Here is a 14,419-nt window from a genome sequence, read left to right on the forward strand (position 1 = left end):
GGCCGTAGGGATGGGAAGGGAAGGGAATAGGGGAGGTTCGGGAAGGGAATAGGGTAGGGGATTGGGCCTCCGGTAAACTTACTCACTCGGCGAAACACAGCGCAAGCGCTGTTTCACGCCGGTTTTCTGTGAGAACGTGGTATTTCTCCGGTCGAGCCGGCTCATTTGTGCCGAAGCATGGCTCTCCCACGTCACGATCTATTTAAAATAATGATCATAGTCGACCCTTACATCAAAATAATCTGAACTTGTATCAGATCATCAGATGACAGATACTCAGACGTCTGACGAGAAACGTGGGTCGAACAAGGAAGAGACCAATAGATATGCTTAGTACAAATTATTGTACTTATTATTGTATTGTAGGGAAAGATTAGGTCAAATTGTTTACTCAATTCCAGTAGGTAAGACGACACAGTCAAGTTATTTTAACAATTTTTGTTTATGTTCTATCTAAGTCGTAAAAGTATTTAACAAAAACAAATGAGTAATGAGATAAAACGTATTGACAATACGCCCCGGTAATTTATATTATGACGTGTTGTGTGTGGGAATTTTAATCAATATTAAATTTTGTCTGGATTCCAGTAAAAACAAAAGCACAACTGCGTAATTCGCGTGTTGTTTTGACGTAGCGTTGGGAAATTGGTCGACAGTCTCATGTGAGAATGCACCAAGAAAATCTGGATAACATTTCTAATTCCTATTTCGCCAATGCAATTGGTTTATTATATAATCCTCTATTTTTAGATATTTGTAAATACAAGTAACCTATATGTACTTTTAATTTCCATTTGGTGCTTAAATTTAGGTGTTTAAGGTAATATTTTTATGCATTCATAATTTTGGTAATTTCATACAAACCTTTAGATATCGGAATTGAATTAATAAATAATTTTCAATTCGGATTTAAATAAAACGGAAGGATATTTTTGGTGAGGAACAAAATGACGAAGAAATCACGCATAATATCTTTGCCGAGCTATCGACAGTCAACAATAGATTTTCCGGCTTGTTCTTTTGAATTGATTTTATGGCGAATTTGTTAATGTTGATAATTGTGAATGCCAAGGCCAAATTCAGTCGCTAAAGAAATGTTTTTCTTTAATCGAAATTTCAGGTAAGTAATAGAAACAAGAGGCAAATACGAATTACCACAAAAACATGTTTCCAAAATTTTCTTTGAATTTTATCTAAGTAAGTACCTAATTTATCTACTTACACATTTTATTAATTTTCTAAGTGCTTTACTTAGAGAAAAAGTATGCACCCGACACGTGTGGTATGATAATTTACAATAATATTACAACAATTGCAATTGTAATAATTAACAAGATTGCCATGTAATGATGATGTATGGAAAATTGTATTCCACCTGGCATTCGAGTTACGCGATGTCCGGAAGAGCGAACACGGATACGTTAGCAGCATGTTAGTTATTCAATATTTCGCATGTTTATTGGTATCCTTAGGAAATTGGACCTTTAATGATCATCAGCTTAGGCTGATGTCCCTTTTATGGAAGAAAAAACTAACAGTTTCGCCAAAAATCGTGAAAAACTAATTTTTTGGACCTTTAACATTGAATAAAAAATTTTGCACACATGGAAATTATGGGAAACTTTCAAATTTTATTTGTAATAAAATTCTTAACAATATTACCCATTTTCAGCTTGGTGCGAATTTATGCAAGGTTACAGGGGTATTTTGGTCTAACTTGAGTGTACTATAAGCCCATATTGCAATTCTATTTTAGACTATGGATTTTATGTTTGGACTGATTCAATATTTATTGCAAACCGACTGCAATTTTCAAATCGGTTCAGTTCAAGGCGACGGTCTGAGTCATGTCAAAGCTTATGGGTCTATACAACATAAACGTATTGACAAATTGCCATTACATAAAGCACCATTTGCCCGTCAAAAGACCTTCATACAGTTCAAGGATTGAAGACAATCTAAAAGAATGTTTGCGACATAGGAGACGTTGAATTGGTCAAGTTAAAGTTGTTAGAATTTTGTATCTTTTCAAAAAACCTGCTAGGCTTGGTGCCTGCGTCCCACGTACGTCTGTCTAATTAGTTTACTGGTTTGAGCTATAATTTAAGTAAGTACCTAAAGCTTAACTGCTAAAATATCTCTGTACAGAATAATTAAAATATAAGTTGCAAGTATGTAGTAGTTGTCATATACACGGATGACACAGCTGTCACACCTTGCCTATATACATTATACATAATTAAAACATATACATAACATAACTGACCTTGTACGAGACATAGCAGAGCCTGACAAAGAAGTATTTACTTTTATGAGTGACCAGGCAATCAATCAAACGAAACTCAAAGCTCGCCAAATGATTAATGATTTTGGTTTAAAATAGACACTTGGTGCGCTTTGAGTATCTATATATAAATTGTTCAATACCTTTAAGTCGCAGATAGCATTTCAGATAAATGGAGAATAAAGATGAACTTTATGAATTATCCATGTACTACGTCATATAATCACTATTCACTATTAAAAGTACCAAGCATTTAAGTACACGTTTACAGGAGAATAAATTATTAAAGATTATTACGTTGAAGTAAAACCAATTTATATGCGAATACAGAATATAACTACTAACCTACCCATCCTATTAGATCCAGCGAATAATAGATAGGTTGGTAAATATGTACCTACTTCGGTCGAACAAAAACTTCAGTTTCGTAACGGATGTAGTTTTTGCACACGAGTAGAACACCTTTTTTTCTCATTTATGTACTCCATTCAGAGGAATTGTTGAAAAAAGATAAGATTCATTAAGTTCCGTAGCTAAATGCATTCATGCATTAGATTCATTGGTAAATGCATTTAGTAATGTTCACAATCCGAAATCCGAATACTCAATTATGCTTTTACAGGATAAAAAATGCATGTAATGATATTTTGGCACTGCCATCTTCCTACTTAGCGGTTGACCTTAAAGTCGATGAACACGATTTATTTACTGCTCATCTCGACTTGAAATTTAATGAGTGAGAATCGTTGGATAAATATACACCTAACTATAGATCGTAAAATTAAATGACTGTTAAAAGAGGAGAATATTAAAAATAATTTCAGAAACGTGCTCTGAAAATATTAAAAGAATCTAAGCAGCTCCAAAGAAGAAAGTCTAGTAAAGGTCTGTGTAAATTTAAGAAATATTGTTGACATAACGTCCAGGTTAACCAAGACACAGTACAAAAGATATTCTACCGGGCTGCACAAAGCGTAGGAGTCGCCGGTGGTAAAAAGTAAAAGTATTGGCACAATTCCATTATTGTATGGATTGTTGTGGGAGGCGGGAGTCTACGGTCGGAGTTACAAACAATTTAGATCTAAATTAATAAGTTAAGCGACCCTAAATACCGGAGGGCGGAAACGCTGGTTCATTGTTGCGTAAAGCGATTCATTATCAATGACACAACACAACGAGAGGCGGTCACATGTTATCTGTGTGCGAGCGCTCATCATTTTTACATTAATAATCGGTCAGTCCAACAGTGCATTCGTGGTCCGCAGACGTGCGCGGTGCTATGAACATTTCCTTTGTGTAACGTGTCGAGACTCGAGTACGCAACGATTAGTCCGCTTAAAAAGTGAACGTAGTGAATTTGAAAAAAAATATGGCGGACGGTGACGTTCCATTGGTTACGAGTTTTGGTAACAGTGAAGTTGAATTTGGCGGGAATAAACTGTCAAAGCCGACGTCAAGGTTAGTTTTTGTACGATTGCTTGGATGCGCAAATTTGTTTGTTATGAGTAATTCATACATCATAACAAACAAAATGTTTTGTATGAGGGGGTTTTGGAAATTCATAATAATTTTAAGAATCGCTTTTAGGATATCTTAACAAAGAGTACAGACAAAGAGTATATTTACGTGCCTAGGCGTCGTAGCGTTATCAAAATTTTAAGATTCATTGTAGTTTAGCAAGACCCTATTAAAATAATTAGCATTTCAAAATAATAATATGTTAATTGATAAGACGTGTAGAACAAAGAAATAATCGTACTAAGTGCAGATGCAGTTTGTAGCAGATTGGCAGACACTCGAAAGGATTATTTTTAGGCTTCAGTGTATCATTACAAAGCAATCTTACTACCATCCCATCTTAACTAACGTGTGGGAAGAAGTACGGTTCGAATAATCAGGGCCAATTCTCTGTATACTTAATATCTGCTATTGAGGAAATCTGGAACAACAATTTAAACACATACGAGGAAAATTTAAATTTAGATTTAATGCCTGTCAGAGACAAAACCAAAATGAAGGAAAACTAACCTAGGAAAATTAAAAATAAACATTACAATTAAGGCAGTATTTGCAGCCAAATCAACAACATTAATGAGGAAATTATAATCATATAATGCTGATGGATGAATGTTTACTATCCAGGATGACTGTTAACAAAACGTATTGACAGAACCATTGTATGCTTACGGCGAATAGTACATAAGACCTTAGCTTTGTGTGTTTCAACTTTAATTTTACAAAATTCCGCACCAATATTTACGGAGTCTGACAAATAATGCTGTTTCCAAAATGAATGTAAAAATGGTGATCATAATAATGATAACTCCTCCTCACAAATTTGTAGGACCTGACTCTTGAGACAAGAATTTTAACGACATCGCATTCTTGGCGAACTTGGTTTAGATTTTTTGTAAACATTACTTACTTCAACGAAATGTTTCATATTCATATGCTACATGTTTTCTTGTTATCATTGTATTATCATTTTCAAATGTAATATAATCTTTACAATGTATAAGATTATTATGATTTAATTATATATCTGGTAAAGGTATAAAAATTATATTTTAATTCTTTTATTCAGCCAGATGCTCAATCGCGGTATATTAGTCTGATATTGTTTTCTATTCAACCAGTACTTTTGCGTGTCTAATTCAAAACATATTGTAATTTTGTTATTGTATTTGTTAATAAGGCCGTCAGTGTAGACTTAACTAGCATTCATCTTGATCTTTGAACCTGTGGCGGCGTGACCTGCAAGAAACACTAGGTGACTAGGAAAACAGCTTTAAACAAATATGTATTTTGTTTAATGATGTTATCCTAGTTAGGTGGGGAGGCGTTGATTGTTATTTGTTGCATTTAAATCATCAAAATATTTTAAATTAAAAAAAATAATTTTAAACATATCGTAGGTAATTTCGTATTCTATATTTTTCTAAAATATGTTCGCATTGCATGAACTCGTCCTGTTATTTTTTGTTAGTAAAATATTATTTTTTCACATTTTAATAAGCAAACAATATACTCTATTTATCTTAAATATTTACAGACTAGTTATTTGAATTCCTTTCTCGAACTCATTTTAAAACTTTTTATGGTTAGTTTCAAAGTATGCAATGTACTAAAGCAAGTCCAACAGGATCGAATCTTGGACTTGGCTATTCATCAATCATACGCCTTCTACACCTTTGTAGTACAGTGCGTGGTATTGTATACAATTAAAGTATACGTCATTATGTTAATAAGCATAAAGAATGCGATAAAACATACAACGCACCGCTAATAGTAGATGCTAATATGTTACAGTAGGTATGTTTTATGATAATTTTCCTGAGATGAGACAAGCGACAACGACAAAATCCTGTTGGTATTGCGCTGTTATTATTAAAAACAATAAATAGGTTCAAAAATAGAGTTTCACAAGTGAAAATAAGTAAGGCCTCACGTTGCCTCACATTGACATAAAATATATGTCAATATATTTTATTATGTCATATAGTCGTTTTACCTGAGTGGACTCCATTTCAATGGCTTGAGCATTACACCTCCTACCTTCCCATAACACTCTTGCTTGCTAAGTTATAATTGAAATATTTGTTACTTGCTACTTTTCTTATTTTTATTTTTTGTTCATTCTTAGTTAGGCTAGTTAGAGTTCAAATTGAGATCACTACAAACTCCAATAACAATACCGAAACTCCATCAGAATCTTATAGACCTGAAAACGGGGAAAGCCCCTGCAGAAATTCAACATCTGTGTTTGCAGGGCTGGAAGGTTCGGGCTGGGCCAATTGGATTCGATCATGGTCAGATGACAACAAAAAGCTTTTAGAATCTTCATGGCGTAAGTCAACTTTAAAAACTTACCAACCAGCTTGGAAGAGATGGATTGAGTGGGCTAAAAGAAATAACTGTCGACCAAATAGCCCCTCTCCTGAAGAGGTTGCTAGATATATCTGTTACCTGTAGGCCTACTACGAAACCGTTTTGAGACTCAAACAATCGGACGAAAATGTCGCGTCCTGCTCTAACGACGTCATTTCACGTTTGTTAGAGAGGGACGCAACATTGTCGTACGATGGTTTGAGTCTCAAAACCGTTTCGTGGTACGGGCCCTGCATACCGTAGAAAATCTGGCGCCTGCAACGATAGCCGTCCATAAATCCGTCATACTGACTTTTGCTAACCCGGCGCAACGAGACTACATGAGTAACCACCCGATTGTCAAACAGAGCTTAAAGGCAGTGTTTCTAAGTAAGCCATCAGCACATAAGTCGTTTACCTGGGAAGTTAGAAAACTAATAGGTCATTTAATGACTTACGCTATTGACGAAAATAGTATCTTTCAAGTTTCCCGACATACGGCCGCTCTCCTCTTACTTGCGTCCGGGCGTAGGATTCACGACCTGACACTGTTAGATATCGGACCAAACTTAATGAGTTTATTTGAAGACTCTATTATATTTTGGCCAAAATTTGGGTCTAAGACAGACTCAGCTCAATTTAGACAATCAGGCTGGAAATTATACAGTAGTGATATGGAAAGACTGAATATAGTTAAGTGGATTAAGAATCTAATATTAGTTTCTAGAACTAGGAGGGTACATAACTAGTTTGTTCATTACCACAAGAGGCAAAGTATAAGAAGTCTCACCATCAGTCATAGGAGGGTGGATCCGAACCTTGTTTAAGGAAGCTGGTATCATAGCGACACCAGGTAGCTGTAGATCTGCATCTAGCAGTGACCTCTGGATAAACAGGAATGTTAATTTGGATGATGTGATTAAGAGGGGAAACTGGAGAAGTCAAGACACCTTCCTTCGCTACTACTGTAAAGAAGTTAACAATCAAACGTTACCACTAAACGACTCTCATTGTTTAGCACAATCTTTTGAACCTGTTTAGAATTCTAATTTAAGTCTTTATTAAATCAAAATAAATACCTACCGATATAAAGATCTATCAATCACACAGTACATCTAGCCATCGCCGCCGGCAGAATATAAACATATCTCACTAGTGGGTCAAGCGTAGGCTCGAACACCTAAATAGAAACGTTTTTCCCCCAAAGGAAAAGGAAACGAATATTTAGGTTTCATGACATACGGCACAGTTATCGTGATTTGAGGGTAGAAACACACTGCAACTATGTGAAATTCAAAGGGGTTATGTCACTAGTGGCTCAAGCTACGGCTGAAACCTAAATATTCGTTTTCTACCCGTTGGGGGGAAAACGTTTCTATTTTAGCAGCGCGTTTGACAAACAAAGACCTATCTATTTAAACTATTTAAATAGTAGTCTTTGAGGTGGGGGACCTATGAATCTGATATGATCTGCCTATGAATCATTCTCTCTGAGGATAACAAATATTATGTCACATACTTAGGGAGATCGCAGACGACAGACTTTTTGTGCGATCGAGTCTGCGGCGCCTGTACCGCACAAATACTATATCGCACAAAAAGTCTGTCGTCTGCGATCTCCCTTAGTCTTGAAAATCCCAAACAACACAGAATAATAATAGCTTTCATTCGCGTTTCCTTTGCATTGGCTTATAAATCGATACGATTGCCGTTAGGGGTTTTCCCTGAGATGGGGTAATTCTAAGACGTAGGTGTAGCTTACAAAATTACTGACATAGCAACAGGTTAAACTAATGTAAAATATTATATATTCTGTGGCAACAGTACTAAATACTTAATAGTTTATAGATGTTACTTGATAGATAATACCTACACTTAAATCTTCTTAACAGTGGTTATAAGCTTACTTGATTATTACTGCGGAATAATAATATAAATAAAAATATTAAAATAATATTTAGGCTGTTAATTATAAAAACGGAAAACCAAGTCTTATATTATTATGCCTTGAAAGTAAACATTTTCAGTGCTTAGAATTTTATCCAGGCTTCAGGATTCCAGAAAATGTGTATCTAAGTTTACGAATAATAAAAACTATTTATTATTCGTAGCGCTGGGCGCTTTTCGCGGCATCACAGCCTGAACGACCTCATTCGTCGGGCTCTTGTCACTGCCGGTATGCCAGCTATACTGGAGCCCCCCGTTTGGCGCGCGACGATGGGAAGAGACCCGACGGAATGACCCTGGTCCCCTGGAATGTGGGACGGGCCCTTGTGTGGGACGCTACTTGTGTCGACACACTTGCCCCGTCCCATGTCCAGGGAACCTCGAGCTGAGCGAGCGCAGCCGCAAACCAGGCAGAAAACCTGAAACGGCACAAATATCAGAACCTCAGCGGAGATCTCATATTTGAACCGTTTGGGGTAGAAACCCTAGGCGCATGGGGTCCGGGGGCACATAAGCTTTTTAGACAGATATCTAAAAAGCTTATTGAAGCTACCCGAGACCCCAGAGCCGGGAGCTACCTGGCAGTTGGCACAGCGGATAGCAATTGCCATCCAACGTGGCAATGCTGTCAGCTTGCTAGGCACTCTGCCAGATGGGGACGACCTGGGGAAGTTTTTCTTTTTGTAGCTTTATACTTTAAGTTTTTATATATTTGTATATTTTAGATTGTATTTTTTAGTGTTTAGACTGTCCGCTGTATCTTAGTTAATGTGCTTATTATATATTTTAATGTTATAAAATAAATTACATGATTTATTATTCGTAGATCTAATTGGAAAAATAGTGGATTTGACATAGTGCCTCGCTAAGTGGCATAATATGGCTCGTCTTATGGTGCCTTCTCACGGCGCGTATTATCGCAAGCCGCGCCGCGCCCGCTCGTGCCTTTAGAATTTACTTATTTAACGTAGTGACTTAGAGCAAAATGATATCTATTATAGTGTTAATAAAGTTTAATTTTACATGAATGTTTGTCAGCGTGGCGCGGCTTGTGATATCACGCGCCGTGAGAAGGGGTGGCTCGTGCTCGCCTGTTTGCTCAAGCCGCGCCGCGCCACCCCTTCACACGGCGCGTGGCTCGAGCGGGCGCGGCGCGGCTCGTGGTAGCACGCACCGTGAGAACGCAACCACGCCACCACTTCCTTAGGGCGCGTGATATTAAACGCGCCTGCTTGAGCCAGCCCGAGCCACCCTTTCACACAGCGCGTGAAGGGGTGGCTCGGGCGGGTATCCCACCCTGGGACTTAAATCCCTCTGGCGTGATAATTCTATAACACCAAGAATGAGTGTAAGTGAAAAGAGTTTCATATTAGTTAATCACCTATAATAAAAATCTTCGTGCTAGCTATAGCGCCATGTAGCCGCCAAGCAGCAGCATCTGATATTAAATAAATGAATTAATTTAATAAAATTAGCGGCATAGATTGAAATGCAACCTAGTTGCCTAGTGAATAAAGTTGCATTTCATTAAAATTTACTTATTTAACGTAGTGACTTACAGCAAAATGATATCTATTATAGTGTTAATAAAGTTTAATTTTACATGAATGTTTGTCAGCGTGGCGCGGCTTGTATGATATAACGCGCCGTGAGAAGGGGTGGCTCGTGCTCGCCTGTGGCACAATAGACATGACTACTCTGTCTACTTTGCCTGTGGCTCGTGCTCGCTCGTAATAGCTGGCTCGGCGCGGCGCGGCTTGTGATATCACACGCCGTGAGAAGCCAGCCTCACAAGACCGTCTGTCAAATCCCGTACATTTTCGCTGTCGAAATTGTCGAATGCAACTTGTCTAAGTACCCTGCGAATTGCGATGTCTTTGACCCTACTTTGACCGTAAGATCGTGTCGGATCATTCTTCTCGATGCTCGCGTGACGATACGGTTCGGTTATCGGGCTAAGGTTGTATAAATGTTTTATTCAAGACTTTTTTTGAATAAATAGGTAATCTAAAATAGTCATGATTGCTAAATTTTGAATGATAATATTACTGCAGACAGCACATAAACAATAAATAAAATACGATTTATAGTAATTACTAGTGTCTCAGCTCAGTTTCGGCGTGGCCGAAAGTTTCGGCTATATTTTGGCCGAAACCGAAACTATGGCCGAAACTAGATTTTTTGGCCGAAACTGGCCGAAACCGAAACCGAAAGTTCGGTCGGTCACTAGTAATTACACACTAAGTCACTACCAAAATATAATCACACGTTACATTAATAAAGAAATACTCCCAACACCAAGTTAAATTAAATTGAATATTTTTGTCTCAAAGAATGGATGGTCTCTGGAATAGGTTAACTATAGGCATACTCTATTCTATGTTCTATTTCAAAAGTTTCTAAATCTCTAAAGTCTTAAACAGTACCTATCTGAACATCATCTAACTAAAAACTCAGGTACAACCGATTTTGCAAACGGTACTTGTCTTATGTAATGTTAAATGTAGTATCTGAGTTGCATTCCTAATTAGCATCATAATAACATGTGCTCCGATTACGACACGCTATTTTATGCAGGCTAACTTATATTTAACTGATTGCATAAATTCTGAATTGATTTGACGCCAGCAATATGTAAGGCTCAACTCACACAGGGGCAGAGTCGAAGCTACGCGTTACGTTTTTGAACCGACTTCCAAAAAAGGTGGAGGTTATAATATGTTCGTCTGTTTATCTCCAAAGCATATTCATATTCTCTTTTTTTCTTTATTACATAATTTAAGTAGACACTTTGTCGAGCGCGTCGCTATTCCATAATTATATTATGTACCATTGAAGAAATTGATTCGTGGGTAGTCGACGGATCTACTTAATTTGATCGGATTATGTCAATTCAATGTAAATGGCCCCACACATTAACAGGTCGCCGGCAGGCCGTCGCGCCTGACAGTTAATCGGAAAAAACCACAGACTCACAGTTCTCCTGACGATTGTGTAGATTTTGTATAGATCAATGACTGTCAGGCAGCCTGCCGACCAGAGCCTGCAGGTGGACTGTTAATGTACCCTTAGGTCGCAATATTTATTCTGTCGAATGGCGGAATGGGTTTGACATAACGCGACCAAACTACGTAGGTCCACCATCTGCCTATGTATCAATTTCTCTGATAGTACATAGAATTTCCATATTTACATGGTTTATAATGTGTTCCAAATACATAATATTTAATATGAAATAACTTTTTGACAACAAACAATTAATAAATAAACGTGAAACAAACGTTAAACGACTGAATTTTGGTATTTTGACCAATCAAAACGCTTTTGATGGTTTGATATAATATCTTGAGATTTTACTTAGAATGAGAGAATTTTGCTGTTTGATAGGAAACGGGCTGAATCAAAGAACGATGCTGCAGAAAGGTTGCAATAAAATAATTATTATCTAGTAGAATTTGGGATCTTCTCACAATCACTTGCAACTGTTTATAAGCATAAATTAAAACAACTGTATTTTAACAGCTACGTTAATTTCGAGTCTTGTTAAACAATTTCAAAATTGTTTTCCTACTGTTATAATATACAAGATAAATGAAGTCATGAGTGGATGAAGACGACGTTTTATTTTACTTAAATATTATTATAATTTATTAAAGTATACATAATAACTAAGGCCGTTATGTGCCTAGCTGTTGCCATTATTGATTAAGAGCAAACAAGGCCAAAAAAATCAAGTTTGTTGTAACATTCATATGCCCCCTTAGTATTAATTTAATTTTGTTTTTAGTACTTATTTGTTGTTATAGCGGCAACAGAAATACACAATCTGTGAAAATTTCAGAAGGATAGCTATAGCCGTTCTTCAGATACAGCCTGGAGACGGACAGACAGACAGACAGATCGATAGACAGATGGACAGACAGACAGACGGACAGTCATCGAAATCTCAGCAATAGGGTTCCGTTTTTACCCTTTGGGTACGGAACCCTAAAAATGAGTAATCAGCTATGTTGTAAAATGTTGGTTACCCACTTCATCCACTTACGTCTTCAAAAGTTATTTTAATAAATAACTAACAATGGCATATTAATATTTTTTCTAAGCTTCAGTTAACATTAACCAGTCATTATATAAATATATATATAATATAACATATTATGTTATCATAATAATATAATAAACGCCGATAAAATAATGCAACCTGATTCCGGGTATATCTTCCGCGTATATATTCACACGGACAAAGAGCCAATGTCGGCTGTGTCACCCACGTATGAGGAACATACTTAACGAATTCGACAGTTACACTTTTATTGAGCTTTTATCATCACATCAGATAAAGTTTTTTTTTTATGAAATAAGGGGGCAAACGAGCAAACGGGTTAACTGATGGAAAGCAACTTCTGTCGCCCATGGACACTCGCAGCAGCAGTAGAGCTACAAGTGCGTTGCCGGCCTTTTAAGAGGGAATAGAGTAATAGGGGATGGTAGGGAAGGGAATAGGGTAGGGGATTGGGCCTCCGGTAAACTCACTCACTCGGCGAAACACAGCGCAAGCGCTGTTTCACGGCGGTTTTCTGTGAGAACGTGGTATTTCTCCGGTCGAGCCGGCCCATTCGTGCCGAAGCATGGCTCTCCCATATATTAGTGATCGAAGGCTTTTATACTTAAACTAGCTGTCCCGGCAAATGTTTCTTTGCCATAAAGTATTTCGCCCGCATTATTTTATTGAAGTGACTAAATAAGTATGTCACCATGACAACGTCCATCGCTATCCCGTCTCACAAATAATGGTCGCCGTCAGTCTCGAGTTGTAATAATTTCCTATTATTTATTCAACAAATGCACTTATCAATATAAAAAGTACCCAGTAGCCGATTCTCAGACCCACTGAAAATGCATATAAAATTTGGTAAAAATCAGTAAATCCGTTTCGGAGGAGTACGCGGCTAACATTGTGACACGAGAATTTTATATATAAGATATATAACGCCTCCGTGGTCCAGTGGTATAGAGCGCGGCTCTTGACTCGGAGGTCGTGGGTTCGATTCCCGCGTTGGAAACATGTTATTACCAAGTTTGGTTAGATTGTCTGACAAGTAAGATGATCCATGCGTCGGATGGGCATGTAAAAAGTCGGTCCTGCGCCTGATCTCTCGCCGGTCGTGTCGGTCCTCCGTCCCACTGGCTTATGAGAGTAAAGGAATAGAGAGTGCTCTTGTGTACTGCGCACACACTCGGGCACTATAAAATTACTCCTGCGTAGCTGGCCTGGTTTCTAGTAAACCGGCCACCGTCACCGAAACCGGTGTGGGAGTTATTATTATTATTATTATATAAGATATACATATTTACTTTAATAGTTAACATTGTGACTGTCTTTTATTTCTTCTCGCTCAAACCGCTAACGGCTAAACCTATTTGGATGAAGAATGAAAATACTTTGAATCCGTGGAAAAGAGATAATTTTATCGCAATATTAAATGTGCGGTTCCCATGCGATAAACTAAGCGGGCTATGTCTGCACGTTTGCATGGAGTAAACGCAAAGTGGACAATGTTTTAGGGTTCCGTACCCAAAAGGTAAAAACGGGACCCTATTACTAAGACTTTGTCGTCTGTCCGTCTGTTTATCTCCAGGCTGTATCTCAATAACCGCTATAGCTAGAGTTGTGAAATTTTCACAGATTGTGTAATGTGTATATCTGTTGCCGCTATAACAACAAAATATACTGATAACAAAATAAATTAAATATTTAAGGCCTTTTCCCTACGGAGATTCCGCAATTTGCCTTAATTAGAGCCTCATAAACTCATAATTTCAAAGCTACAAAGTTATAATAAAAATACAGTAATAATCTTCAGTACTTATATCAATTATCAACATTCCTTTCCTCGTTTTAAATGTTCTTTTTTTGTTTATTATACTCATGCTATTAGCTTCCAATTTATTAAAATTGAAGCATACTTTCAGCATCTCCCTAGTATTTACAAATTACGTTTATTTGAAACACACGACAATAGATAGACAATTTCATTAACTACATATTCCCCGCTTTAAATTTTTTTGAGATCAATTTTGAACTAGGATAAGTATAAAAATTGGATTTCTGTGCGATCTCGGCATCGCGTCAAATATATGGTCAAGGTCGTTTGCTCGGGGCATGGCCTTAAGGGGGGCTTCCATTCCATACAACAAACGCGATTTTTTTGGCCTTTTTTGCTCGATATCAATAGTGACAACAGGCAGGCAGTTGAAATTTTCACAGAATCCTCAATTATATATTGTGTACTTTAATAATTTTATATTCTTCTCTATAAT

At 37.2% G+C, this 14,419-nt stretch overlaps 1 protein-coding gene across 3 annotated transcripts in view; it reads left to right on the top strand.

Moving 5' to 3' along the window:
• The window catches only part of LOC121735193 (PTB domain-containing adapter protein ced-6), a 72,318-nt gene that overhangs the window by 9,074 nt on the left and 48,825 nt on the right, over positions 1–14,419 (top strand). The window contains exon 1 of one of the 3 annotated variants that reach the window (XM_042125918.1): positions 3,502–3,742. The exons of the other annotated variants lie outside the window; for them this stretch is intronic. Within the exon in view, the coding sequence (XP_041981852.1) occupies positions 3,654–3,742 (89 nt within the window). The 5' untranslated portion in view covers positions 3,502–3,653. Of the gene's footprint in view, positions 1–3,501; positions 3,743–14,419 lie in introns of those variants that run through there. 3 annotated transcript variants of the gene reach the window in all.

Source organism: Aricia agestis, chromosome 2 (assembly GCF_905147365.1).
Source record: "Aricia agestis chromosome 2, ilAriAges1.1, whole genome shotgun sequence".
In the NCBI taxonomy this organism is placed as follows: Eukaryota; Metazoa; Arthropoda; class Insecta; order Lepidoptera; family Lycaenidae; genus Aricia; species Aricia agestis.